Consider the following 27,068-nt stretch of genomic DNA (forward strand, 5'->3'; position numbering starts at 1 on the left):
CCTCTTCCACAAGAGGGACCAAAAGTCGGGGGAGACAGCGGCAGTCTACCTGGCGGCCCTTCGGCAGATCGCCGGGAACTGCAATTTTGACAAAAGGGACGAAGCCCTGAGAGACCGTTTCGTCTGGGGCCTCCGAGACGAACGACTGCAGCAGAAGCTCTTCGCTAAGGAGGAGCTCACGCTACAACAAGCCTTCAACGAGGCGACGGCGTTCGAGAGGGCCACCAAGGCGTTCGGCCAGCCACGCGGCGAAGCAGTCCACCAAGGAGAAACGGAGCTGGAAGACCGAGCAGAGGAAGAAGCGTTTCAGCTCCGGCGGCCTCAGAGAACGGACACACGGGCCCCCGCGAGACAACGAGCGACGGAGAGGGCCACCGCCACCACCGGTTCCAGGTGCGCCAGCTGCGGCGACCCCCACGAGCGACGGGACTGCCCGTACCGCAACCTGGACTGCCGCAGCTGCGGAAAGACAGGCCACATCGCCCGGGCTTGCCGGGCCAAGAACAGCCGCCGCCAACCGTCAGCGCATCACGACTCCCTGGACACACACACGACGGCATCCACCAGTCTACAGGTATTGAACTTGCCCCTCGCGGCCCCAGACAAGGTCAAAATGTCGGTCCTAATCGAGGGCGCCCCCTGCATCATGGAAGTAGACTCGGGTTCCTCCATCTCTATCATTTCGGAGGAAACCCTCAAGAAACTATGTCCCCGCCGCCGCATCCAAACGAGGCCAGCGGACTTCGTACTGAGGGACTTTCAGAAGAACCCAGTACACATCGTGGGGTGGGCCCGGGTGCATGTAGAAAGAGGGGGTTTTAGGGGGCCCCTAGACATCCTAGTGGTCAAGCGCCAACTGACCACACTTCTCGGGTTGGCGTGGTTCAATCCACTGGGAATCCAGCTGGTGGGGGTGGACCACTTGCAGGCCAGCAATTTCGACGGGGTCTGCCGGGAGTTCCCCGAGGTCTTCGACGGGTCCTTGGGGAGCTAAAAGGGTCCGCCCATCACCTTACCGATAGACCCAATGGTCAGGCCCATAAGGCTTAAAGCGAGGCGCGTCCCGTTCGCCCTTAAGCCTAAAATAGAGGCAGAACTGGACCGCCTAACAGCCCAGGGCGTCCTAGAACCTGTAACGTATGCGGAATGGGAGACCCCCATAGTGACGCCAGTCAAACCCAACGGGGAGGTTAGGATCTGCGCTGACTACAAGTGCACGATCAATAAGGCGCTGCAAGACAACCCCTACCCAGTCCCGGTGGTTAGCCACGTCCTAGCAGCACTAGCCGGGGCGAGGGTCTTTGGAAAGCTGGACTTAGCACAAGCATACCAGCAACTGCCGGTCGACGCTAAGACAGCGGAGGCGCAGACGATCGTGACCCACAGGGGCGCGTTCAGGGTTAAACGGCTGCAGTTCGGGGTCAGTGTAGCTCCGGGGATATTCCAGAGCATAATGGACTCTCTCTTGAAAGGGATCCCCGGAGTTCAACCCTTCTTTGACGACGTTTTAATCGCCGCCCCCACCGAAGGAGAGTTCAGCTGCCGCCTGCGAGAGGTCCTCAGACGGTTCCAAGCGGCGGGGCTGAGAGTCAAAAAGGAGAAATGTTTGTTGGGTGTTCCGCGAGTGGAGTTCCTGGGGTTCGCCGTGGACGCGGCTGGAATTCATCCGACGGCGGACAAGACCAGGGCCATAGTCCAGGCCCCTGCCCCCAAATGCAAGGCAGAACTACAGAGTTTTTTAGGATTATTGAACTTTTATCATGCATTCCTGCCACACAAAGCCGCCGTGGCGGAACCGTTGCACCGCTTGTTAGATAAACAGGCCCCGTGGGTCTGGGGTAAACGCCAAGCCGCGGCGTTCCAGGCAGTGAAAGACCTCTTGGTCTCTAACGCGGTACTTCATCACTACGATGAAAACCTACCCCTGATCCTGGCTTGCGACGCCTCCCCCTACGGAGTAGGAGCGGTCTTAGGGCACCAACTCCCGGACGGGAGAGAGGCGCCGATCGCTTACTACTCCCGGACTCTGTCCCCTGCCGAGCGGAACTACGCCCAGATCGATAAGGAGGCCCTGGCGATCGTGGCGGGGGTGCATAAGTTCAACGACTACCTCTACGGTAGGCGTTTCACCATCGCCACTGACCACAAGCCGCTCCTCGGCCTCCTAGCCCCCGATCGTCAGACCCCCCAGATTCTGTCTCAGAGGGTCTTAAGGTGGAACCAGTTCCTGAATTCATACACTTACGCACTGATACACCGCCCCGGTAAAGCAATGGGACACGCAGATGCCCTCAGCCGCCTGCCGCTACCCACAACGGACCCAGATCCCGCCCCGGCACACGGGGTGATGCTCATGGAGTCGCTCCCCGAGCGCCCACTGCACGCGGACGAGGTGGCTCGGGCGACTGGGAGAGACCGCATCCTCGCACGGGTCAGGGACTGGGTGGGAAGGGGGTGGCCCTCGGGCAAGGTGGAAGAAGCATTCCGGCCGTTCGCGTCCAGGAAGGACGAGCTATCGACACACAAGGGGTGCATACTCTGGGGGAGCCGGGTGGTGGTGCCCCCCCCCGGCGCAGACAGGTATTGGAAGATCTCCACGAGACCCACCCGGGCATCGTGAGAATGAAAGCCCTGGCCTGGAGCTACGTGTGGTGGCCGGGCATGGATGAGGAAATAGAGGGGTGGGTAAGAAGGTGCCAACCATGCCAGGAGTCCAGACCCAACCCGCCGTCCGCCCCGGTCCACAGGTGGGAGTCGAACGGGTGGCCGTGGTCCCGCCTCCATGTGGATTTCGTGGGGCCGTATCAGGGCCAGATCTTCTTTATACTTGTGGACGCATATACAAAATGGCTAGAGGTAATCCCGGTGGCCTCGACCTCCACCGCAGCAGCAGTCAGGGCGCTCAGAAGGGTCCTCTGCACACACGGGATCCCGGACACCCTGGTGACGGACAACGGCACGGCATTCACCTCCCGGGAATTCCGGGAGTTCACCGACCGGTACCTCATAAGGCACATAAGGTCCGCACCATTCCATCCAGCCACCAACGGCCAGGCGGAGCGCATGGTGCGGACCACCAAAGAGGCCCTTGGCCGTATAGTACATGGGGATTGGGACCACCGCCTCTCAGCATTCCTGTTCCACAACAGGATCACCCCAAACCCTGTAACCGGTTTCAGCCCCGCAGAACTGCTCATGGGGAGGAAACTGACCACGCGTCTAGATAGGCTACACCCGGACCGGGCGCCGGATGTCCGCGGGTCCCCCGAGGTCCGGGAAGTAGTGAGAGGATTCTTCCCGGGCGACCCAGTGTATGCGAAAAACTTCGCAAGCGGCCCCGAGTGGTTGGCGGGAAGGGTTCTGAGGGTGACAGGCTCCCGGTCATACGAGGTAACCACCGCCGGAGGCCAGGTGCTGAGACGGCACATCGACCAGCTGCGCCGCCGCACCCTACCCGAGGAGGCAGAAGAGGCAGAGAGTAGGGAACCGCCAGCAACGGAACCGCCAGAAGGGGCCCCGCCAATACAGGAGCTACCCACGTACGAGGCCCCCGCAGCCGCGGGACCAGAACCGGAGCCAGCACCAGACCCGGGCCGGCAACAGCCAGAAACGGCGCCACCCACGTTGGGATCGGGCCCCACACCAACGGCAACCCCGAGGAGATCAACACGGGAACGCAGGGCGCCAGCATACCTACAGGACTATGTAGTTTAAACTAGGAGGGGAGGAGTGTAGTGTATCGGACTCAGCGCAAGCGCCGCGCGACCCGAGCCACCCTCGGGTCGCCGTGCGCAGCGCGGGAAAAGCAACCGCCAATCCTGACCAAGGGCGGGAAGTTTAACTGGCCAGGATTGGGCTGGCCAGCCAAGGGGATGTTCCGGGATGCATGTATATATTAGCGGACCCGGCCGCGTGTTCCCAGTTTTGTGATGTACCAACCAATAAAGACCTATGCCTTCACCACGTCTCGTCTCCCAGTACATTACAGTTGTACTTCAGATTTAAGTATCCACAGATGAGGTCACATTGAGAATTAGATATATTTACAAATGGTTTTTTTCTTTAAGATTTCAGATTTTTCTACAAACTTGGGGTGTTTTTCAGGTTTGCAGAAAGAGCTGTTTAATTTGTTCACGACTCCCTAGATTTAAGTATTCACAAGTTTGGCCATGTTGAGAATTAGATATAGAAGTGAAGACCTGCAAGTTCATTTTGCCTTACCATTTCCTCTCCCCCCCCCCCTGTCATTTTTTCTCTGTTTCTGTCTCTTTACATTTCAGCCATGGCTACTGTCACCCTTCTGGTAGTTTAATTCCTTCTGTCTCTGTTTCTACTTCATTTTTCCCATTTCAGCCATGGCTACTGTCTTTCGTCCCCCTCCACTCTTGCAACTACTGTCCTCTCTCTTTATTTGTCTCTTTTTCTCCATTTCACTTCTTCCATGATGTCAGTCCCCTCCCCCCCCCACATACACACTGTCATTCCTTTTCTCCTGCTTCCTCTATTCATCTGTCTGCCTCCATTGCACTCCAGAGTTCATGGTGGGGGAGGGGGCTCCTCATCTGCTTGCCTCCCCAGTCCCCTCCCCACCAGCACTTATGGTTCTCTGGAAGATTACTGTCTTCCTGAATTTTCCTGCTGCCATGCATGCACATCAGGTCTTGCCACCGATGATGGGCACTCTCTCCTCCATCCAACCTGTCCCATTCCCATCACCTTCCCTGGGACTCCCCCAGCCCCTTCCTGGCTTGGACTTCTTACCATCACCTCCTCCAGTCCCAGCCACCTCTCAGCTGGTCCATGGCTGCCTTTTGGGAGCTTTGATGGCTGGAGTAGGTTCTACTCCTCCACTGGTACCTGAGATTCCTTCCATCTTTTTGGAAGATGAAAGGTTCTTTCCAGCTTCCTGGCTATCTTTTCCCTCCAGCTGCCATTAGGAGAAACAGTTGTTCCTCCTCACCCCACCACAGCAGCATTGCAATTTTTAGGTTTTGTATTACCCCCTAGTCTTTTTGTCTTGCATTCAGATTTTTCTGCAACCCTGGGGAGTCCCCCAAGCTTGCAGGAAAGTCTTATTGCAGTATAAGTGGGGTTGATCCACAGATTTAGTTATCCACAGATTTGGCTATTAGTATATAGATAGATGATGATGTTGATGATGATGATAAACTTTCCCACTCCTCTTTTCTGAGGTATTCTGTGGTAGCATATTTAAAGCTTTATTCTGACAACTATTGAATTTGGGGGTGGTGGTAATGTGAGATAAGTTTTATTCTTTATGGACACTGAGACTCTTGAGCTGGGATTTATTTTCTTCTCACATTGGTTAAAATGCTTTAAGTAGTCATGGGCACAGCACTACAACATTGGCTGAAGTAAATATTTTCTTCTTGATCAGTTAGTATCCAAAGCTATATTTACAGTTTAACTTAATTGCTCAAAGAGAATGTGTCATTTTACCACTAAAATATATTTTTGCAGTCAAAAGTCATTAATGGATTTCACCTTGGGACATTTCTCTCTTGTCAGACTCCTACAGCCTTGACAAAGTTCTAATCTACCTCATTTGATCCACCCTTGAGACTGTTTTTTTATAATTTGTCTGTTCTGTTTAAGAGCCAGATCCCAACTCTTTTCTGTGTATACTTTTCCAGACATAAAATTTAACATTCTGTCAGCTCTCTGAAACCCAATTGGATGTTTCTTCAGCATTCAGATCAGCTTGGGCTTTTGCATGGGATTGGTTGTTTGATAGCTAGGGGCCAGGCAGCCTTCTCTTGAATTCAATGCAATTCAATGCAAAAGCAAGTTTAATGATCTCCCATGGATAATCTTAAAATGTGAGTGCATGCTAACAAAAAGTGACATCCCAGAATGCTGAATGGACTCTGTTCCTTTAAAACCACTTAAGAAATCATTATGGTATTTGCCAGAGCACTGTGGAGAAGATTCTGCAGTACAGGGGAAACTTCTGGCTACTACACTAGTACAAATATTGCTATGAGATATTTTTCATATTCATCAGTGAATCACCCTGAGAAAAATTACTACCATGTGTGTACTATGTTTACAGGCCAGTACTGTGAACTGACATACAAGTTTTGGGAACTGACATATAACTGTGTTATCTGTTTTATTGTATTTTATGGTTTTAGTTTGTAGTTTTTAATTGTTTTTGACTCTTGCTGTGATCCGCCCTGAGCCTGCTTGTGGGAAAGGGCGGAATACAAATTAGCAATAAATAAATAAACTTGGCAGATGAATTGAGATTGTCTCACAGACTTGTTGCACGGGGACTATGGTTAGGTATCACAATGTAGGTGAATTTCTTATCAAGAACAGTACTGGAAGCATGGATGTCTGTTCACAGTGACAACTAAAAGACTTTGAGAACATTTCAGGGAAAGAAATGCAACCATTTGCTTGGTATTTCAAAATATTTGTTAAATCCAGAGGCTGTTCTTGATGTAATATAATCCTTAGGTTCATATGGGAAATGTTTCCTTGGGTTCATGTAGGAAGTGCTAGCTTTTGTGCAGACACATTTCCTAATTACGTCTGGACATTAAAGCTGAGGCTACCATTATTATGTGATTTCTGCTAATGCTTTTTTGTGCTATTGCATGCATTTGTGGGTAGCAAACTATAGTTGTTATTCCTCAAAATGTTTGTGTTATACAGATTAGTATGATGATGACTTTAGGATACTGCAGAACCCATGCATGTTCAAGGTGTACTGAAAATTATTGAACACCTATTCTCTTTTGGAGGTCTGTTTACCCATTTAACTCATGGTTTGACAGTACCTACTAAATGAAGAGATTGTCGTGCAAACCTATGAAACTTATTCCAATCAAAATCCATTTAAATCAGTGGGCTTAGACTGGAGCAACTTTGCAAAGGATTGCACAGTAAGCAGCTTTAGGAGTTTCTTTTTGCTGGATTTTAGAGTTTTATTGTGATTTTATGAATATTTTATGGTTGTTTTTGTTGTCCTGTATTTTAGATCTGTTGTAAGCCAGGAACTTACCTGGTTGAGGGGTAGGGTAAAAGTTTGGTCAGCTGCCAGATAGCTTCCTTATGTCACTATTCTGAAAGTACAGAGAGAGAAAGAAATTTCTCTAATAGGCCAGGCCTGCATTGATTTGCTGCAAGATGAGGAGCAGGACCAGAGAGCCAAGATGATTATGGTAATCAGTGAAGCACAGGTGTTAAGGTAGTCACTTATCATAGATATAGTAAAAGCCTTACGGGTGGCTTGATCCTCAATTGTTATTGGAAGTTGTGGCTACCACATGAGTGGCCTTGCACGCTGTCACCACTCCCCCCTGTCATTGGGTAGCCTTGCTGTGACCCGCCTACTGCTGGCCCTGTCAGGCCGGAACTCCATCAGTCAGCCTCTGACCTCTGATGAAGGCAGTTGTCTGCTGAGAAGTTCTCCTGGAGTTAGGGTTAGGGTTACTACTGCCTTTCTTCAGTCCATCTCCCTGCCCCAAAACAATGCTTCCACCCTTTTGCTGCCTCCAACTAACACTGCCTGCCAAAGCTGCATTCACCCAGTACGCTCCCCTGCCCCTACTGTTTGGGAGGTGAGGTATTTATAAATATGCCAGAAAATTCTCCTTATTGGGCAGTCTTCCACCTCTTCGCTTACAGCACAGTCTGTTGCAGCAATTAAAGCGTGGACTCAGACGGCTAGAGAGGCAATGGCGGCATACTCGAGACGAAGCGATTAGAACATCTTATAGAGAAGTAATGAAGTCCTATGAGATGGCAGTCAAGGCCACAAAAAAAAAAACATACTTTGCGGCTAAGATTGCACTGGCACAACTGTTCAATACAATTCGGACCCTTATAACTCTGCCACAAGGCAGACCAAATTCTAAAGAATTGGAGATTGGCTGTGAGGCTTTTGCGAACTTTTTTGCAGATAAGGTCGCATCGCTCCGCCACAACTTTCCCGCCATATTGGAGACAGTATGTGAACCTGAGGCTCTGTGCCTGTCTTCAGAGTGTGTCCTGGATGGTTTCAGCGCTCTCAGTCTGGAGGAAGTTGACAGGATTCTCGCATCCGCTCGCCCTACAACTTGTAATCTGGACCCCTGCCCCTCCTGGTTTATTAAAGCTTGCTAGAGGGAGCTCAGATATCCTGTATGGGATATCATAAACAGATCCCTGATGGAAGGGCATTTTCCAGCACCTCTGAAAGAGGCTGTGGTCCGCCCTCTATTGAAGAAACCAATGTTAGATCCGGCCAAATTGACACACTATCGGCCGGTTTCGAATTTACCCTTTTTGGGTAAACTCATTGAGAGGGCAGTGGGCTTGCAGTTGCAGAGTTTTCTGGAGGATGCTTCCGTTCTTGACCCCCATCAGTCCGGTTTCCGTCCGGGTCAAATGTAGGAGCATTTTGAATGATGCGAGTTTGTAGCAGGTGGATTCAGTGCTCAGTAGATCTGAAGCAAAGCTGAATGGAGAAAGGGCCTTTCTCTCTCTTTTCTCTCCATCTTTTCCCTACCATTCTTTCTCTGTCTTTTTCATTCTGTTTGTCTGTCTTCCTTCCTTTCTGCCACCTACACATTCATCAGCCCCCTTCCAAGTTTTTTTTCTAGGGCCCATTGTATTTCTTCCTTCAACGGGCTTTACTGCTAGTGAAAGTAATAATCAGCAAACCATCAGTTCAAGGTTTGTGATTTATAAAGTGAACGGATGGGAAAGAAGGGCACAAGAAATAATGTGTTAATGAAGAATGTATTTTAGAAACTTACATGACATGGAAATTGTGACAGTGAAATGGTAACTGTTTGCTAATATTGCAGGGGAGAAGGTAAGGAGCTGTAGGAAGAGGTAGTAATTAGTTAGGAAGGGGAAATAGGGTTGCAAGAAGTCATAGATCATCATTGAGATTTCTAAGATGGTTGGAAATGCAGGAATTACAAGAAGGAATCTATTTAAATAGCAAGGTAGTTCGATTGGGTCAGTTAAGATAAACATAGAATTTGGTTATGCTTTAATTCAAAAGAAATTTATTTTAGCAGCAAAAATGGACATCAGTTCATAACAGTAGATAATTTTTGTTCTCAGAACTGTTTTCTCTGGATCTCAAACCGAACATTTCACTTTAATGTGTTTGTAAAAGCTGTGTGTATTCACAAAGGAAACATGACCCCACCCCCTGGTAAGAAAGAAAATAGCAATAACGTAAGTCATCCCTAAAACCATATTAGGTGATTCCATTTTGAGAATGATCAAGTGGTAGTTTCTGATAATTGTAATGTTTTGCTCTTGAATTGACTTTTTAGTTAGTTTGTATCCAGCATGGAACTTGTTGAAAACTAATTGTTATAATTTCCCTTTAGCTTTAATTTTGTGGTAAGATTGGTTTAAGGACCCTAGATCAAATAGCTCTGTGAACAACTGAAACCCTAATTTGATATTGGAAGCTATCTGACAGAAAAGACTATTTAACTGTATTTGTAACTGCAAGGTATCTAGCTGTTACTATTGAGGCATTTGTATACAAAAGTATTCCTAGATGTCTGTAGCTCAGTGACTCATAAATAATTCAGACCTGATCATTTGAGGCCAGGTGATAATCCGTTTAGTTTTGCAGCTATAGCCATTTTTGTTGGTTATACAGAAGAATTGATTTTAAATGGCAACATGAATGATATTTCATACCATGGAGATGATAAAAGACTTGTGATAACTCCAGAGGCTGATGTTGCTGAAGTCTGACTATACATTTATCTGTGTTTGGAATGCATTAAGGCGAAAAATACTGGACTTTGCTTGTTAAGACAGTATGAACGGTGTTTTGATGCTGTGGTAGACCTGTCCTGCGTCTGCTAGCTGGCCCCAGCTCTACCCAGCCCTTTCCGGTATACTGACCTGAAAGGGCTATTCCGCTTTGCTGCCTCAGGGCACTCGTTGCCACCACTGTTCCTCTCTGGGCTCTGGTTAGCCTCCTAACCTCCCTCTGGACTTGCTAAAAATCCTTCTTGGGGCTTCCTAGGGATATTTGGGGCTTCCCTGGAGAGTTGGCAGCCAGTTGCTGTGCAACTTCTCTCCACCCAAGGGATTCCCCCACCCACTCCTAGTGTTGGGGGAACTATGTGGTACAGAGGGACTCTACTTTAACGAAACATAACATTTATTTAAAGTAGACAACTATTTACAGGCATTTTTAAAAAAAGTGAACAGAAGAAACAAATCAAAGTAGGGGAAAACTGGTTCTTCTCTCCCTGTTCTAATACTTGCCCTAACTGGATGTCATACAGGGCAAGTACTTAGCCTGTTGCAAGCTTGACAATACCATCTGAGCTAACTGAACTCAAAGACTGAACTGCCAGATTCCCGCCCCAAACCCCTATATCAGCGTTTCCCATTTGCAGGGTCACGACCTGGTACCGGGCCACAGAAGCTTCAATACTGGGTCACAAGAAAAGCCAAAGCTAGCCCTGTCCCCAGCAAAACATGAGCTCTTCTCTGCTTCTTTCCTTTCCCATCTCTTTGTTGTGCTGAGAAAAGCTAGGCTTGAAGACTGACACAGGCTGCAAAACCTGAGCTCTGTTTTCCTTCCTTTCCCCTTTTCATGTTATGCAGATAAAAACTAGGCCTGAAGACTGACACAGGCTGCAAAGCCTGAGCTCCATTTTCCCTCCTTCCATCTCCCAACATCTATATGTTGTGCAGATAAAAGCTAGGCTTGAAGTCTGACACAGGCTGCAAAGCCTGAGCTTCGTTTTCCTTCCTTCCATTCCCCAATGTTTCTGTGTTGTGCAGAGAGGAGTCTCTCCTTCCTTCTCTCCCCCTCCCAGTGTTTGAGAGAAAAGCTATAGTCCACTGGCACTTGAGACCCATGAAATATTCTTCAAGGTATGAGCTTTTATGTGCTTTGCAATATGTTCTTTTGGGGAGATTTTCCCAGGAGGCCTGGATGGCAAAGAATGGAGGGATGTTTTTTCAGGTGGGAGGGGCAAGAAGAAGAAGAAGATATTGGATTTATATCCCGCCCTCCACTCCGAAGAGTCTCAGAGCGGCTTACAATCTCCTTTACCTTCCTCCCCCACAACAAACACCCTGTGAGGTGGGTGGGGCTGGAGAGGACTCTCACAGCAGCTGCCCTTTCAAGGACAACCTCTGCCAGAGCTATGGCTGACCCAAGGCCATGCTAGCAGGTGCAAGTGGAGGAGTGGGGAATCAAACCCGGTTCTCCCAGATAAGAGTCCGCACACTTAACCACTACACCAAACTGGCAAGGAGTGGGCATTCCAGTAGCTATTTTTTTTTTAACCAAATGACCCCTGGGCAGAATTGTTGCTGACTGGGGTCATATGATAGTAAGACTTTTTTTTCTTTGTCACCCCCTTCTTTCTTTTCCTGCAAATGATGCTCTGTCTGGTGTTGGGAGGGGGGGGGAAGTAACAGTGGGAGGGCTTCTAGTGCCCTGGCCCCACTGGTAGACATTCTGGTGCTTTTGGGGCACTGTATGAGAGAATTTTGGACTGGATGGACCACTGGCCTGATCCAACATGACTTCCTTCCTTCCTTCCATTTTTACTGGATGAAACTTTTCTGTTCATCATACTGTTGTTGCAGACATAGGAGCTCTGCCAATGAAAAGTTGGCACCCCCAGTTGTAGCCAGCTTGCCTTTCTATGAGATTTCTGTGTGAGTGAGTGATAGTGAGAGGTGTAGGGCAGAAAGAGATTATTGGAGATTACTGCTGTATATCTCAACAGCATTGGAAGTGATGGTACTATGAACTTGCCACCATTTTATTGGTCCTGCTTTTAACAGCTGTCTGACACCAAAATTAAACTTCTTCTGTAGATATTAAAAAGGATGAAAGAAGTTCACTGGCTAAATATCTGCACTACAGGTTGCTTTTAAAGGCATGGGAAACACAGCCAGTAAGAAGCGGCAAGCCCCTCATAAATATCCTTTTTGGGATAACTGCAGAAAAGCTTGTATGAACTTCATATAACTTGAAATTAATTCATTAATTGCAGTACAATTGTCTGCTGCCTTTCACAGCAATTTCCCAGTGTTTTAGTCAAAGAAAAGTATGAAAAATAGCTGTCAAAAGATTTTCTTGAAACCAAGCAAGCTTGGTTGTAGCTTGAGGCAGGGTTCCAGTAGTAGCAGCTGAAGGAAGCTAGCCTAAGCGTTAATTTTTGGCGCGCATTCCCTCTTGATCTGGGGAGCAGGCATCCACTGCGCATGCCTGGAGCGAGGGGGAGGCGTTCCACCCACCCAGTTTCTTTCTAACTGCCACTCGGAATAGACCTGCCTCGTTGCATCTCCTCAACTTCATCTGGCCTTCTTAACTCTGTTTTACCTTCTTCAACTCTGTGACTTCTTCTTCTTCCCGCTTGGAATCGTCGTCAAAATGACACTCGGCGTCGATACCTTCGAAATCTACATTGAAGACGGATCATCACTTGGACTCAAGACCCGCCGACCACACCATGACTTCGACCTCACACCCGGCGGAATCCACCTCGGTTCTGATATCAACGTCACTGACTGTCCCCGCGGAACTCTCAATTCCCACAGATGTTATTACTGATGAGGTTATCTGCATTTAATCTAAGTCTCCGTCTGCCTATGAATCCTTATCGGGAGACATCATCGCTACTGAGTCTTTGGGTTCGTCACCTCGACTTCGAGCTCAACGAGCCAATCTACTGGTAGTACACTCGTTCCGTGAAGTGTCGGTACCGCGCACCTTCAAGGATTCGACTGTCTCCCACTTCATCAGGAGTCTCCAACTCAATGCTACACTGATCGATCTCCAAGTCACCACAGGGATCGTTATTATTATTTCAGCCCGTCTAGATCTAGATCGCCGTCCCCACGTCGGCACAACCAATATTACAGACTGCCTAGGTCACCATCCCTGGAACTACATCAACCGCAGTACCGTGAAGAATTCCACCAGCCTCCGTACCGTGAGGAAGCTCACCAACACAGATACCATGAACCTTGGTACCATGAAGATGCATATCTATCTCAGTATCCTGAGGAACTTTATCATCAGCCTCGACGTTACAGTCAGGAACCGAAGCAACTACAACCCAACCAGCCTACTCTCCCGAGCAAGGCTTTATCACTGCCTACTAGACCTTTACATGACCGTCCTACGACACCTGTTGATGCCCCTGAGGAATTGGAAGCTGAGCACTTGGATTCTTCGCAATCCGCAGCATCTTCGCCGACATTACCAAGCTGGCCGATCTCTCACCAGCTGAAGGATCCAAGGCATACCTAGACCTACTTACCAACATGGCGAATACTCTTAACATAAAGCTCACCACTGATCTACCGAGGGTATCCGATGTGGTCCATGACCTAGTCCATGCGGACTTACCTATGGGATCCTTCCTTCCAATGCTTCCCGTTCACCTGGAAGGCTTAAAGGAGATGTGGGACAAGCCAGCATCAGTACCACCTACGTCAAAGAGGATCGAATCCCTGTATAAGATACATGCACCTGATTCAAAATTTTTATTTAATCATCCTGCACCCAACTCCATGATTGTGCACTCATCTTCTAAATCTAAACAAACACGTCACCCAGTCCCACCTGAGAAGGAAGGAAAGAAGCTTGACTCCCTCTCGACTGCCATCTCTAAAATCCATAATTATCTGGCATACTTCTTAGCTTATACCTTTAATTTAACGTCCCAACTCAGTACCTTGGTTCCGTCTCTGCCTGATTCTGCACAGAAGCAAGCATCACAAATTCTGCAAGAGCTTTTCCGAGTAAGCAAACAACAGATCAACTCGGTTTGTCACGCTGTTGCCTGTTTCTCCAGAACCATGGCCACTTCCATCGCCTTGTGTCGGCATGCCTGGCTTCGCTCTTCATCACTACAACCGGACATCAAATTTAAAATTGAAGATCTACCCTTTGATGGCCAGGGCCTCTTTAATGCGACTACTGATGACATCCTGACTACTGTTGATGACAGTAGGAAAAGGGCTAGGAGACTAGGAGTCAGTCAACAACAACTTCAACCCAATAGACAAAGAGTCTGGAAACCATCCTTCTATAAACGTCCACGTTCACCTAGACAGGCTGTCTATTGAAAGCGCAAAGCTCCACCAGCTAAACAACCATTCCATCAACAACCTCAATCGCAGGCTACAAAAAAGATGACTCCTGCTTCAAAACAGTCTCTTTGGCTTTCTGATACCATCTCCATCTCAACCACAGCTTCTACCCAACACTACAAGACTGCTTCCCTTTTACCCCATGTGGGAGTCCATAACATCGGATTCCTGGGTCCTGGCGATCATCCACAGGGGCTACACCATAGAGTTCAATTCGCCCCCGAAGCTCCATCAGTTTATACGTACCCCTCCATCCCTGCCTTTTCAGGAAGAGATTGCTGCCTTGCTGGTCAAGGCAGTCATAGAACCAGTCCCACCGCAATTCCATCGCACAGGGTTCTATTCTCGATACTTCCTGGTTCTAAAGAAGGATGGAGGACAACGTCCAATACTGAACTCAATCACCATATCCGGTACAAAAAATTCCGCATGATTACCCTGCAGTCTATTCTCCCATGATCCCAAAAGATGCCTGGATGGCGTTGATAGACCTTCAAGATGCCTATTTTCACCTTACCATCCACCATCACCACAGAAGATTCTTGAGGTTTGCTGTCGGAGACCAACATTACCAGTTCCACTCCCTTCCCTTCGGTCTATCGACCGTGCCAAGAGCCTTCACAAAGTGTATGACCGTGGTGGTGGCAATACTTCGCCAGCAAAAAAATTTCCATTTACCCCTACATAGACGATTTCTCATTGTGGGCCAATCCCAACAGCAACTTCAACGGGACATCTCCACCACTCTGTCCTTTCTGTCCTCGTTGGGTCTTCAAGTCAACCTGACGAAGTCCAATCTTATTCCAACACAGGACATCCAATTCATAGGCGCATGCCTGTCAACGGTATCCCACAAGGCCTACCTCCCTGCAGACAGGGTTCACCACATTCAATCTCTGGCCGCTACCATCATATCCAACCCTACCCAGACAGCCTTTATTTTTCAATGCATGCTGGGACTTAAGGCTGCCACGACCTCTGTCCTGTGCTTTGCGAGACTCCGCATGCAACCTCTGCAATTATGGTTTGTTCGGACATTCCGCCCACATCGACAACACCAAATGACTTTACTTACCGTCCCACGCCACATTCTTCCAGCACTGGAATGGTGGACACTGAAAAATCATCTTCTGGTGGGAATGCCATTCATAAGATCGTCCCCATCAGCCATTGTCACGACAGATGCCTCACGGTGGGGTTGGGGAGCCCACTTTGGCACACTAACGGTAGAAGGACAGTGGACGGATTATGAAATATCCCTCCATATCAACTGTCTAGAACTGTTGGCGGTCCACAGAGCGCTCAAGTCATTTCTGCCATCCCTTCACAGTCTGCACATCCAAGTCACCTCAGACATCGTGGCAACCATGTTTTATATCAACCGTCGGGGGCACTGCGTCTACCCACCTCTGCAGGCAAGCTTTAGCCCTTTGGCATTGGAACGTTACTCATGACATATTCCTAACAGCCATACACCTGCCAGGAATCCTAAATACTAAAGCAGATGTGCTAAGTTGTCACCTTGTGAACGACCACAAATGGACCCTCAACCGCTACTACCTACAAGCAGTCTTCAGGACATTCGTAATCCCTGCCATAGATGTCTTTGCCTCTCTGAGCAATGCCCAATGCCCTCACTTCTACGCTCGTGGCCCTGCATCAGCGAAATCTCCGGGAGATGCCTTTCTCCATCAGTGGTCGGGACCACTACACTATCTGTTTTCACCTATCCCACTAATATAGAGAACGCTGTAGAAAATCAGATTGGATCGCACCAACTGTATCCGTATCACTCCCTGGTGGCCTTGTCAGCCATGGTTCACCACACTCCTCCTCCTATCGAACAGTGTGTTCCATCACTTTCCCCAAGCTCGGGACCTCATTTCTCAACAAGATGGCAAAGTCCTTCATCACAACCCGGGAATTTTGCGACTGACCTCCTGGAGAATCAGTTTCTAGAGTTTCCCGCAGAAGTCCAGCATGTTCTTTTAAATGCCAGAAAGCCGTCTACTAGAAAATCTTACTCTCAAAAATGGAAGTGCTTTGCACAGTATGCTGTTCAACACAATTTCCTTCCTGCATCATCTTCTATAGCTCAGATTCTGTCCTACACCTTGTCTCTCTCTAACTCAGGGTTGGTTTACTCTTTAAAGGTTCACCTGGCTGCTATTTCAGCCCTTCATCCACATATTGGAGGATGCACTGTTTTTTCTCATCCCACTACAAGAGCCTTCCTAAAGGGCATTCTATATCTTCAGCCTCCAATTCGGCAACTGCAACCTACATGGAGTTTATCTCTTGTCCTGAGCCAACTAATGAAAAACCCCTTTTGAGCCAATGGCATCCATTCCATTGCATCTCTTGTCCTGGAAGACGGCAATACTGGTGGCACTCACATCTGGCAGGAGAGTCAGTGATATCTGTGCTTTTCGGTCAGACCCCCCTTACACTGTCTTCCACCATGACAGAGTGGTTCTACGCCCTGACTCTGTGTTTCTACTGAAAGTCGTCTCACCTTACCATCTGGGAAAGTCAACCACCATGCCTTTATTTTTTCAAAAAGCTAGTGACGCGGGGCAACGGACCTTACACAATCTTGATGTAAGAAGGGCCCTCGCTTTCTATATTGAAAGGACACGTCCCTTCCGTAAGGACTGTAGACTTTTTGTGGCTTATGGAACACATAAGCAGGGACACAAAATCTCAACTTAGAGGTTCTCAAAGTGGGTTGTAGCTGCCATTACTTTATGCTACCAGTTGGCTAAACAACCCATACCTCAACACCTACGAGCTCATTCCACTCAAGCTGTCTCCATGTCATCAGCCTTCTGTAGAGGCGTACCAATGGAGGACATCTGTGCTGCCACAGTCTGGTCTTCTCCATTGATGTTTGCCACGCACTACACCCTAGACGCTCATGCTCTGCATGACATATCCTTTGGGCAGGCTGTACTCCGCTCCTTCTTTGACTGACGCCCCAGCTCCATGCCCTGTGAGTACAATATTTCTTATTATTTTATGCATGTTTAACATATATTCTTCTATTACAGCACAAGCACCTGCCTCCATGTACTTCAGCTTACCAGTCACCTATGTGTGGGACTGCACAGAGACCATGATGAAGATAAACAGGTTGCTTACCTGTAACTGATGATCTTGGAGTGGTCATCTGTGTAGTCACACACACCCGCCCAGCCTTCCCTGCTGCTGGTTATTCTTCTCTCTGCTAGCAAATATCTATATACAGCGGCTAGAAGAAACTGGGTGGGTGGAGCGCCTCCCCCTCGCTCCAGGCATGCGCAGTGGATGCCTGCTCCCCAGATCGAGAGGGAATGCACACCAAAAATTAACGCTTAGGCTAGCTTTGAATTCTCCAAGGTTGGGTTCGATTCCAGACGGAAAACCCATGTGTGTGACTGCACAGATGACCACTCGAAGATCATCAGTTATGGGTAAGCAACCTGTTTTTCTCAATGTGGCTCCATCTGAGGATAATCCAGTGACTGGGGCAATGAACAGATGACAGATGTTTCTACAAACCTGATAAAAACCCCAATATTGCAAAAAAATACAAAATAAACAATACATGGGCAGGGCTAACACCTTGAAATTATAAAATAAACCTTACCTTTAAGAAACAGATACCTTCATTGGCTGTTGCTAGGTAACCACAACAGTATTTCAAGCCTTAGTTTCTGTCAGTAAAAGGTGGGGATTGGCAGGGACCTTTCCAGGACTGCTTTGGCCTTTGAGGGAAGATTTATTGGAGCCAGACCCAACACAACCACCAGCCTAACACAACTCATCTAGCTCCTTGCTACTATTCAACAGGAGCCACCCCATGAAAACTTTGAGAGCCAGTTTGGTGTAGTGGTTAAGTGTGCGGACTCTTATCTGGGAGAACTGGATTTGATTCCCCACTCCTCCACTTGCACCTGCTGGAATGGCCTTGGTCAGCCATAGGTATCATCAGGGCTTTTTTTGAGCAGGAATGCAGTTCCGGCTGCCTTGGCATCAGGGGGTGTGGCCTTATATGCAAATGAGCTTCTGCTGGGCTTTTCTACATAAAAGCCCCATGCTTAACAATGGTGATGTCAGGTGTGTGTGCCCTAATATGAAAATGAGTTCCTGCTGGACTTTTTCTACAAAAAAGGCCTTGGTTATCACAGAGCTTGTCCTTGAAAGGACAGCTTCTGGGAGAGCTCTCTCAGCCCCACCCACTTCACAGGGTGTTTGTTGTGGGGGAGGAAGATAAAGGAGATTGTGAGCCGCTCTGAGACTCTTGAGGGCGGAATATAAATCCAAAATCATCATCTTTTTCTTCCTCTTCTGGTATAATGGTTAGAATTTCAGATTTGGATACATATGGGAGATTCTGGTTCAAATCCTCGTTTTCCCATAGAACCTCATTTTCCCATCCGAAGAAGTGTGCATGCACATGAAAATTTATACCGTGAGTAAAACTTAATTTGTCTTAAAGGTGCTGCTGGATTCAAACATTATTCTGGGTGTTCTTGGACAAGTTACACACCCTCAGCCAAGCCCATAGGCTCCTGACTCCCCATTCTTTGTGTGTCTGCAGGCACCATTGGGATTCTGACATATTGTGGTGGGCACAGCCACAAAGTTGTTGCTGCAGGAGATAGAGCCAGCCAGAAAATGGCTGTTGCAGCTTACTCTCAGTCACATGGTGAATACCCTTGTCTGGCAGTGGCAGTTGCTGCCAAAGCAACATATTAAAAATCAGCATGATTTTTATCAGCTCTCCAGTAGCCAATCGGATAACTTGGTGGGTACCAGGGGTCATTTTGTAGAAAAATAGGTGGTGGACCTCATCCACGGATTGTTATGCAGTTGCAATACTATTCAATGGACAAGGAGGTGGAACTCTCAGAAGGAGGAGGTGGAACTCTCAGAAAAGTTCAGGAGCTGTGCTCCTGTGAGCTACCACTGAATCTGAGGCCTGGTGGGTACCATGTTGAGGATCCCTGGCCTAACCTTCCTCACAGGGCGTTGTGAGGATAAAATGGAGGAGAATTATGTAAGCTGCTTTGAGTCCCTATTGTAGAGAAAGGAGGAGTATAAATGAAGTAAATGAATAATAAATATAGCTGTAGATGGGGAAGGGGTAAAAGAGGGTGGGTGAGTGGGAAGGAGAGAAGGAAGCAGGGAAAGATAAGGATATGGTGGTTGCCGGGATGAGGGAAGATGAAATAGCGTGGGGAAGAGGAAACAACAGGAAGTGGGGTGCACCTCACAGGTTCTTGTGAGCATCCCATGGTACAACTCGACATGTCCTGGCCACTGGCACCACACAACTTGACCAGAGTTTTCCCTAGGAGAGGTTTCTATGGAGGGAGAGAGGAAAAGCTGAAAACAGCATAAAGGTTGGCTGATGGACAGGAAGAAGCAAAGGAAGCTGGAAAATGGGAGAGACTGTGAGGGATGCTGGGAAAGGGAAAGAGGAAATAGTGAGAGGACACAGGAAAAAATGAAATGCCCCTGTGGGCTCCCACTTGTACAGATATAATGACCAACCATGGTATATTCATAATATCAAACCTTTGTTCTGAATTTCATGAGCTCCCTTTGTCATTACCTCAAATGTGGTTTGGAATGTGAAGACTTCCTGGGTCTTGAACCCAGCAAAATGTCGACGTATCATGTGTTTCTCTGCCCCATAACCAAGATTCCAAAACAGGACTAAGCTAATGTTTGGACTACTTGTTCATGGGCAGAAGGACAAACTTCGTTTGTTTCGTTTGTTTCAACCAGTTAGGATGTGACTGGAAGAACAATGCAGTCTTCAATATCTAAGCTGTACAGAAAGGAGAGGCGTGATAGTGAAGGAAATGCATAAGTCCATATTCTTTAGGGGCTTGATCTGCTGTGATTGGTTATATCTTAGTGAATAAAGCCTTTGATTTCTGTTTAAAGATGCATAAAACAGAACTGTGAAAGATTTTAGGAATAAAATCTGTTTGTATTGAGTTTGATTTGACATTTAACCTTTTCTTATTGTGCAAAAATTTTCCTGTTTGTAATACAATAAAATTATGCAGGGGGCACTTTTTATGAAGGGAATGGGGTTGCAGTTATAATTGTCTGTGAAAATTTTAGACATTGTAAAAACCAGTGTATTGGATATATTACACTGTTTATGTTTCATATTTCTCTAATTGTGTAACTAGTTTTATTGCATTTTGTTATAATGGTCTTTATTCCAGTGTCTCATTTGTGTCTCTGAGAAAAATGGGTGCGAAGTGAAGTAAATAAGAAAGCTGGTTGAGAAAGTAGAGTTATACAACATGCTGAAGTGATAGTCCCTAACAACAGAAAATTGTACTCAATTGTCTCTCGTTTATGAGATTTTGCCAAGCATTGCCCACATACTTTCAATTGTAACTCCATTTTTCCATTTTAAGGGTTAGGAATTCACAGGAGTGTGAATTATATTTCTGGTTCCACATGCTGCACTCATATCCTATGGGAAGGGGTGTCAGACTCATTTGTTATGAGAGACGGATCTGACATAAATGAGACCTTGTAAGGCTGGGCCATGTCTGTGATAAAATGTAATGCCAGGTAGTGGAGATGTAAACTTTATAAAAGGCATAGAAAACATAATTAAAGGGTTTTTTACTTAAAATAAAACATGCTTAAAACATTAGCACGCTAGCAATATTTTGTTTAACAGTCTCTGATAACTGACACCACTTGTTCTGAATTATTGCATCAAAATCTGGAGACAATGTCTGTGCTGTAGCAATCTTGAGTATGCTATTCAGGTGGGTACCTGTAAGGTGCAAATGTACTTCTGATTTATTGACATTCATTACAGAAATCTCATGCTCAGTGCCCTAGGATTCAGGGGAAAACATGAAATGACTGGGCATTGTGAGCTTTTGAACATAAGTTGCTTTGTGTGCTGATCAAAACCATGTGAAGGCACCATGACACAGGCTGAAGCTATGTGTTTATCTACAAAACTATATTCTTCCCCAGAAAAATAACTGCAACTCCTATGAGGCAGTGCAATAATAGGGAGGCAGCCATATATAGGGGTCAGTATCAGTCTACTATCTGGGAAGCCTAGGTTCAGAATCCCCAGTCTACAAAGGAAATGTGCTGGACACACACTCTCAGCCTAATCTTCACTGGTGGCTTGCTGTTATTCCTCATCTAAATAGTCCACATTGCTTTTCTACTGAGAAAGACTGGATCAGGAGGGCATTAATGCAATGCAAAAGGGGGAGGGAATCCAGTTGCACCCAGGAGACCCTTTGCAAAATGATCTCTCTCTCTCTCTCTCACCCTGCCCTCCTCTCTCTGTAGCAAGGCAAAAAGCTCTTACTTTGAATAAAACTGTTGTTGTTAAAGGTGCTTTTTGTGTTTCTCCCATGTGATGCAGCTGAGCAAAGGAACCTCCTACTCATTCCCTCTTCCCCAAGGGAGAAGGAGCCTCAGCCAGTTGAGGAGCTTGGCTCTGTAGCTCTGCTGTGCAATTGAGAGAGCCTGGCACAGCTCGAGCTTTGATTGAGAGAGCTCTAGCTGAGCTCTCTCAATTGCACAGCAGAGCTACAGAGCCAAGCTCCTTCATTGGTTGAGGCTCCTCCTTCCTTGTGGAAAAGGGACGGGGAAGAGGGAATGAGCTGGAGGCTGCTCTGCATCACATGAAGAAACACAAAAATGGTGAGCGAAGGAACCAGGAGAGGAAGAAGGAAGCAGGCCTGATAGGAGCCCTTGAGAGGAACCAGGAGAGGAAGAAGGATCAAGCCTATGGGCCTGACACCTCTGCCCTGTGGTTTCAGAATATATACTCATTCCTGAACATAGCACTAGGGGTCTGCACATAGTACTGACATGCCCTCTTTTAGAACTTCTCTAGCTGTTGAAAGTGACAAACAGCCATTTTCTATAGTAAACCAACTTAACAATGACAGTAATTATGTGTTTCTATACTCTTTTTCTCCTGCCAAAACACCCCCATTATCTATGTAAAAGAACATGGTAACTTCCATTTCTCTTTTGGCTAATACTAAACTACGTGTCTTGAAAAGTACTTGATACAGCAATAGAGGATGCAGCATTCAAAATCCTTGAATATATTGGACACATACACAAACATTTAAAGAAATGTGCATCACTGTGTCATATATCTTGCTTTTGTTTTAGATAAAGGATAAAGGCATTCTGCCCCCCCACCAGATCTACTGTTGCTATTGATGTAATTGTCCTGCTAGTTGAGGTTAACATTTTCTGCAGTGACCAGCTAACACTACCCCATTAGGGATGGGCATGAACCAAAAAAAGCAAATTAAACCATGAACTAATCCAAAAGGGCCCCACCTGAACTAACCTAATCCAATTAGTTTAGTTCCTCTTTTCTCCCAGTGGAAAAAGGGAGCAGGGGTCATCCTGGAAGGGATTTCCCATCTTTCTCCCAGCTGTGACTTACCAGGGCCAAGAGAAAGGGGAGCATAGTTTGAAGGGGAGGGGATCAAAACTGAGAGGTTTATTGACTTGCAGCCATTTAAACCTAACAGCTGACTGGGTCCCCTGGCAACTAGCAATAGAAAGGCAATGGTAGCAGAAACAAACAGCAGAAGATAGAGAGGACCAGTTGGAGTGGTCGCAGTTTCCCTTGTTATATCTGATTCTCAACATGACCCTAGATATAGACTGGTATATCCAGAGATTGGGGCCATGGTAAATGTGGTGGGACACCTACAAGTTTATAAAAATCTCAGATCTTTTAAAAAAAATTGTGGAGGAGTTTTAGAGGAAACCCATAAGAGTTTCGAGTTGTCTGTACCAGCAAGTTGGGAGCCCCTGTACTGCTTGAGCCAGGCAGACAGACTGGTCGATGAGTCAGTGGCCCAGAGAGAAAGAAAAGGGATGTGATCCCCCCATATGTCTTGTGGATGACCCACTTGTAAAAATATAGTAGTGACTAGGGACTTTCTGAGGAATTAATAGAGCTCCTAGAACAACTCTTACGTTAAGCTTTCTAAATTTTCATTAGGCTTCTGTGCATTGTTCTATATTCAAATTTCAAGAATTGAATTGATCAGGTACTGTTCTAAAGTGTCTTATAGTTGTCACTCCACTACAGTGATTTTTAGCTTTACATTTCTTAATCAGAGAGCTCTTCTTGAATTCCCAGATAAGTTATAATATTAATGTGAGATTATGAAGCACTGAGATCACTTAGATACCTGCGGGACCGTCTCCTTCCATATATGCCCAGGAGGTTGTTATGTTCGGCCTCCCAACATCTGTTGGCCATCACCGGCCCAAGAGACGCCCACCTCGCCTCAACTAGGGCCAGGGCATTTCAGTCCTGGCCCCAGCCTGGTGGAATAAGCTCTCTATTGAGATCTGGGCCCTACCTGGCTTATTAGCCTTCTGTAGGGCCTGTAAAATGGAGCTGTTCTGCCAAGCTTTTAGCTGAAGCTGCGGGCGTCTATTCTTGATCTGGTTGGCCTCCCCGGCCAGCACTGTCATCTGTGCTAGGAATTGGAATAAAAACTGCCATCCCTATGAGATATCATGATGTGAGATGGCTAGGCTGGGCAATATGTGATATCATGGTAATCTGAGTGCTGTTGAGTTGTTTGTTTTAAAATGTTTAAATTGTATTTTATTGTTTTATTATATGTTGTACACTGCCCTGAGCCCTATGGGGAATGGGTGGAATAGAAATTTACTTAAATAAATAAATAAATAAGTAAATAAATAAAATCACTATTGCACTAACATGGATTCTTTATATATTTGGAATTGATAATAAGCTGCTAAAGTGAACCTTCTTCATTTTCCCATTGTGGTCACTATGTCAATATAGAATTAACAATAAATCAATGTTATAGGTAGGCACCAAATCAATGATTTTTAAAAAGAATTTGAGAATAAATATGTCTTTCAATTATTGTAAACATGCTGCAACCTTTACTCGTGATCCTAAATATCAACAGCTTGTTGTTTTTACTTTTTGATACTAGTATAGTTTTGCACCTTTTTGATACTAGATAGTTTTGCACCTATATTTACTGTAAGGCAATTTGAAATGGTATATTCATATATTTATGCACATGTATGTATTTAGTAACTCTATTTGGTAATACTAGCCGAGGGTGGAATATAAAGCCCTTTGATTCTGTCCACTGGAAGTCTGTTCTTTCTTATATTCTATGTAAAATACAGTGTCAAAAGAAAGTAGGAAACAATCTTGTGATCTGAGAGACAGATACTTGTAACGTACTGGGGATAAAAAGACATTTTTGAATGGGGCAAACATATGCAAATCATGTGTTATTCTGCAGTAAAATTGCCAAACAACCAGAATTTGAATTGTGAAGAATTTACTAGTAGCTGTGATCACCAAGAAATGCCTAGGAGTTCAAATGATATATGTATTGAAGTAGGTACATGAGGATTTTTGTGCTTGAAGTTTGTAGTCATTAATGAAGCCACCATTATACAACAAACTTAATTGTAATGTATTGTATTTCTACTTCTGTTCCTGGATTCCTCCTTAACAATGGAAGCCCAGGTGACAGCCACTGCCAACTCAGCCTTTTACTACCTTCGGCAGATAAGGCAGTCGGTCCCCTACCTTTAATGCAACGACTTGGTAACAGTGATCCATGCCACGGTCACCTCGAGACTAGATTACTGTAATGCCCTCTACATGGGGCTGCCCTTGTTTCAAATCCAAAAGCTTCAACTAGTGCAGAATGTTGCAGCCAGGCTGTTAATGGATTTCCCCTTATGGGAGCACATTCAGCCTGTGCTTGAAAGCAGGACCGGATCTACATATTTTTTTTGGGGGGGGGGCAAAGTTAAAAAATGGTCCCATAGAATTGAATGGACCATACCCAATTTGGTGCCCCCTCTCTGGTGGTGCCCGGGGCAAGCACCCCCTAGATCCGGCCCTGGCTGAAAGCGCTGCATTGGCTGCCTATTGCATACTGGGTTTGTTTCAAGGTGCTAGTTCTTACCTTTAAAGCCCTATATGGCCAGGGACCTGTATACTTTCGGGACCGCCTTTCCCCACATGTTCCCTGGAGAGCACTTCTGTCAGGGTCACAAAACCTGCTCTCATTCCCTGGCCTCAAAGAGGCCAGGCTCATGATGACCAGAGCCAGAGCCTTCTCCAAGCTGGTAGAATGAGCTCCCTGAAGAGGTTAGGGCCTGCAAGATGGTGCTCTTCCACCAGGCATTTTGTTAATTAGATCACAGGCTACAAGAGACTTTGAAACATCTGGACCACCTCTGGCATGACCCTAAGAGCTGTTTTTTAAACAACATCCAGCTGAAGCAGCAGAATAGTTAAACTTAATTCAAAACAGAATAGGCAGCCATCCATTTTATTAAACAGATTACCATCTAAAGATCAATAGCACCTCAAATAATTTAAATATTTCATGTTTTTATGTTTTAATTGTATTTTGTTTTTCATGTGTTTCATGTTCATACATGAATATGTAAGCCGCCCTGAGCCTGCTTTGGCGGGGAGGGTGGGATATAAATCGCAATAAATAAATTAAGATTTTGTAATTGTTATATCTGTTTAAATTTTAGAATCCTGGTTTGAACCAGTGGAGAATGTTCTCATAATTATCACCATGGTATTGGCCACTATTTTTTATTGGACCCAATTAGGCGTTGTTGGTAAGTTCTACATTCTTTTACAAAAGTTGGAATTTTGTTAAAATATTTTGCATGCATGTAACAAAAGTGTAAAGGAAATTTTGCATCCTGATAAAAATAGCAATGAAACATTTTATTGGCCCCATTAGGTAACAAAGGTAACATATCTCCCACTTCTTCCCCTTGCCCGGAGAATTTGAAAGGATTATTTTTGTACAGAGCTCTGGCCTCAATGGGCCAGGCTAGCCCAGTCTCATCAGATCTCAGTTGCTAAGCAGGGTTGTCCCTAGTTAGTACTTGGATTGGAAACCACCAAGGAAATCCAGGACTGCTGTGCAAATGAAGGCAATGCCAACCATCTCTGTTCACATCATGCCTTGAAAACCATATGGAATTGTCATAGATTGGCTGCAACTTGAGGGCACTTTCCACCACCATTTTGTACTATTGTGTTCAGTTCAGGAGGAGAGAGATTTGGATGTGAACAGTCGGGACTTGTGGAAAAGCTTTTTTTTTTTTGCTGGCACTCCCAAGTTATGGAACTCCCTCTCCCAAGGTGTGTGATTGGCATTATCTTTACAGATTTTTTTTTAATAAGGTTAAGACATTTTCACCCTGGAGACCTTTAAAATGCAGTTGTTGTTGTTTGCCTGAGGTTTTCACATTAATGGCTTTATGATATGCCATTGTTAGCTATCCTGTTAGCTATTGCAGTGGAAAAGCCAAACATAAATTAATTGATCTAAAAAACATCAATATTTAATGACGAACATTAAAGAAAAGCAGTGATCCATTCTTTTTTCCATTTTTCTTTTTAATTAACATTCCAACAAACCATCTTCTCCATGCTCTCCCAATCCTTCCCACATACCATTTATTTCATATACTCCTGCTTTCCTAATTCTCACATTACATTCCCCAAAAAACTCTTTGACTTTAATAGACACATGACAAAATGCAGTGTGTAGCTTCCTTGTCTCTGAGAGTAGGAAGAAATACACTTTTTAGAGATTCAAAGCTTCTGCTAGAAATAACGTGTGAGTTGTAGAAGATGGAGAAAAGACATACTGCAACTACTCAGATCTTTTGGTATCATTTCTGGGTGTCTGATGGTAAAATAGCTGTGAGGGTGGGGGCTGCAATCTCAGAGCTAATCCTCAGTTCCAGATGTGGAGCACACTTGCGAGTGTTCAGTAATAGGATTCCCATTCAGTACTGAATCACATTTGTCTCCATTTTGTGGTATTCATCAGCATATGAATGAGCTGAGTCTTCTATTTACAAAGTTTAAT

General features: G+C 46.0%; 1 protein-coding gene across 3 annotated transcripts in view; it reads left to right on the plus strand.

Annotated features, from left to right (window-relative positions):
- Positions 1–27,068, plus strand: part of CD47 (CD47 molecule) — an 83,891-nt gene that overhangs the window by 18,273 nt on the left and 38,550 nt on the right. For all 3 annotated transcript variants that reach the window (XM_060234539.1, XM_060234540.1, XM_060234542.1), the window contains exon 3: positions 25,708–25,797. In XM_060234539.1, the coding sequence (XP_060090522.1) occupies positions 25,708–25,797 (90 nt within the window). The remainder of the gene's footprint in view (positions 1–25,707; positions 25,798–27,068) is intronic.

Source organism: Heteronotia binoei, chromosome 3 (assembly GCF_032191835.1).
Source record: "Heteronotia binoei isolate CCM8104 ecotype False Entrance Well chromosome 3, APGP_CSIRO_Hbin_v1, whole genome shotgun sequence".
Taxonomy (NCBI): Eukaryota; Metazoa; Chordata; class Lepidosauria; order Squamata; family Gekkonidae; genus Heteronotia; species Heteronotia binoei.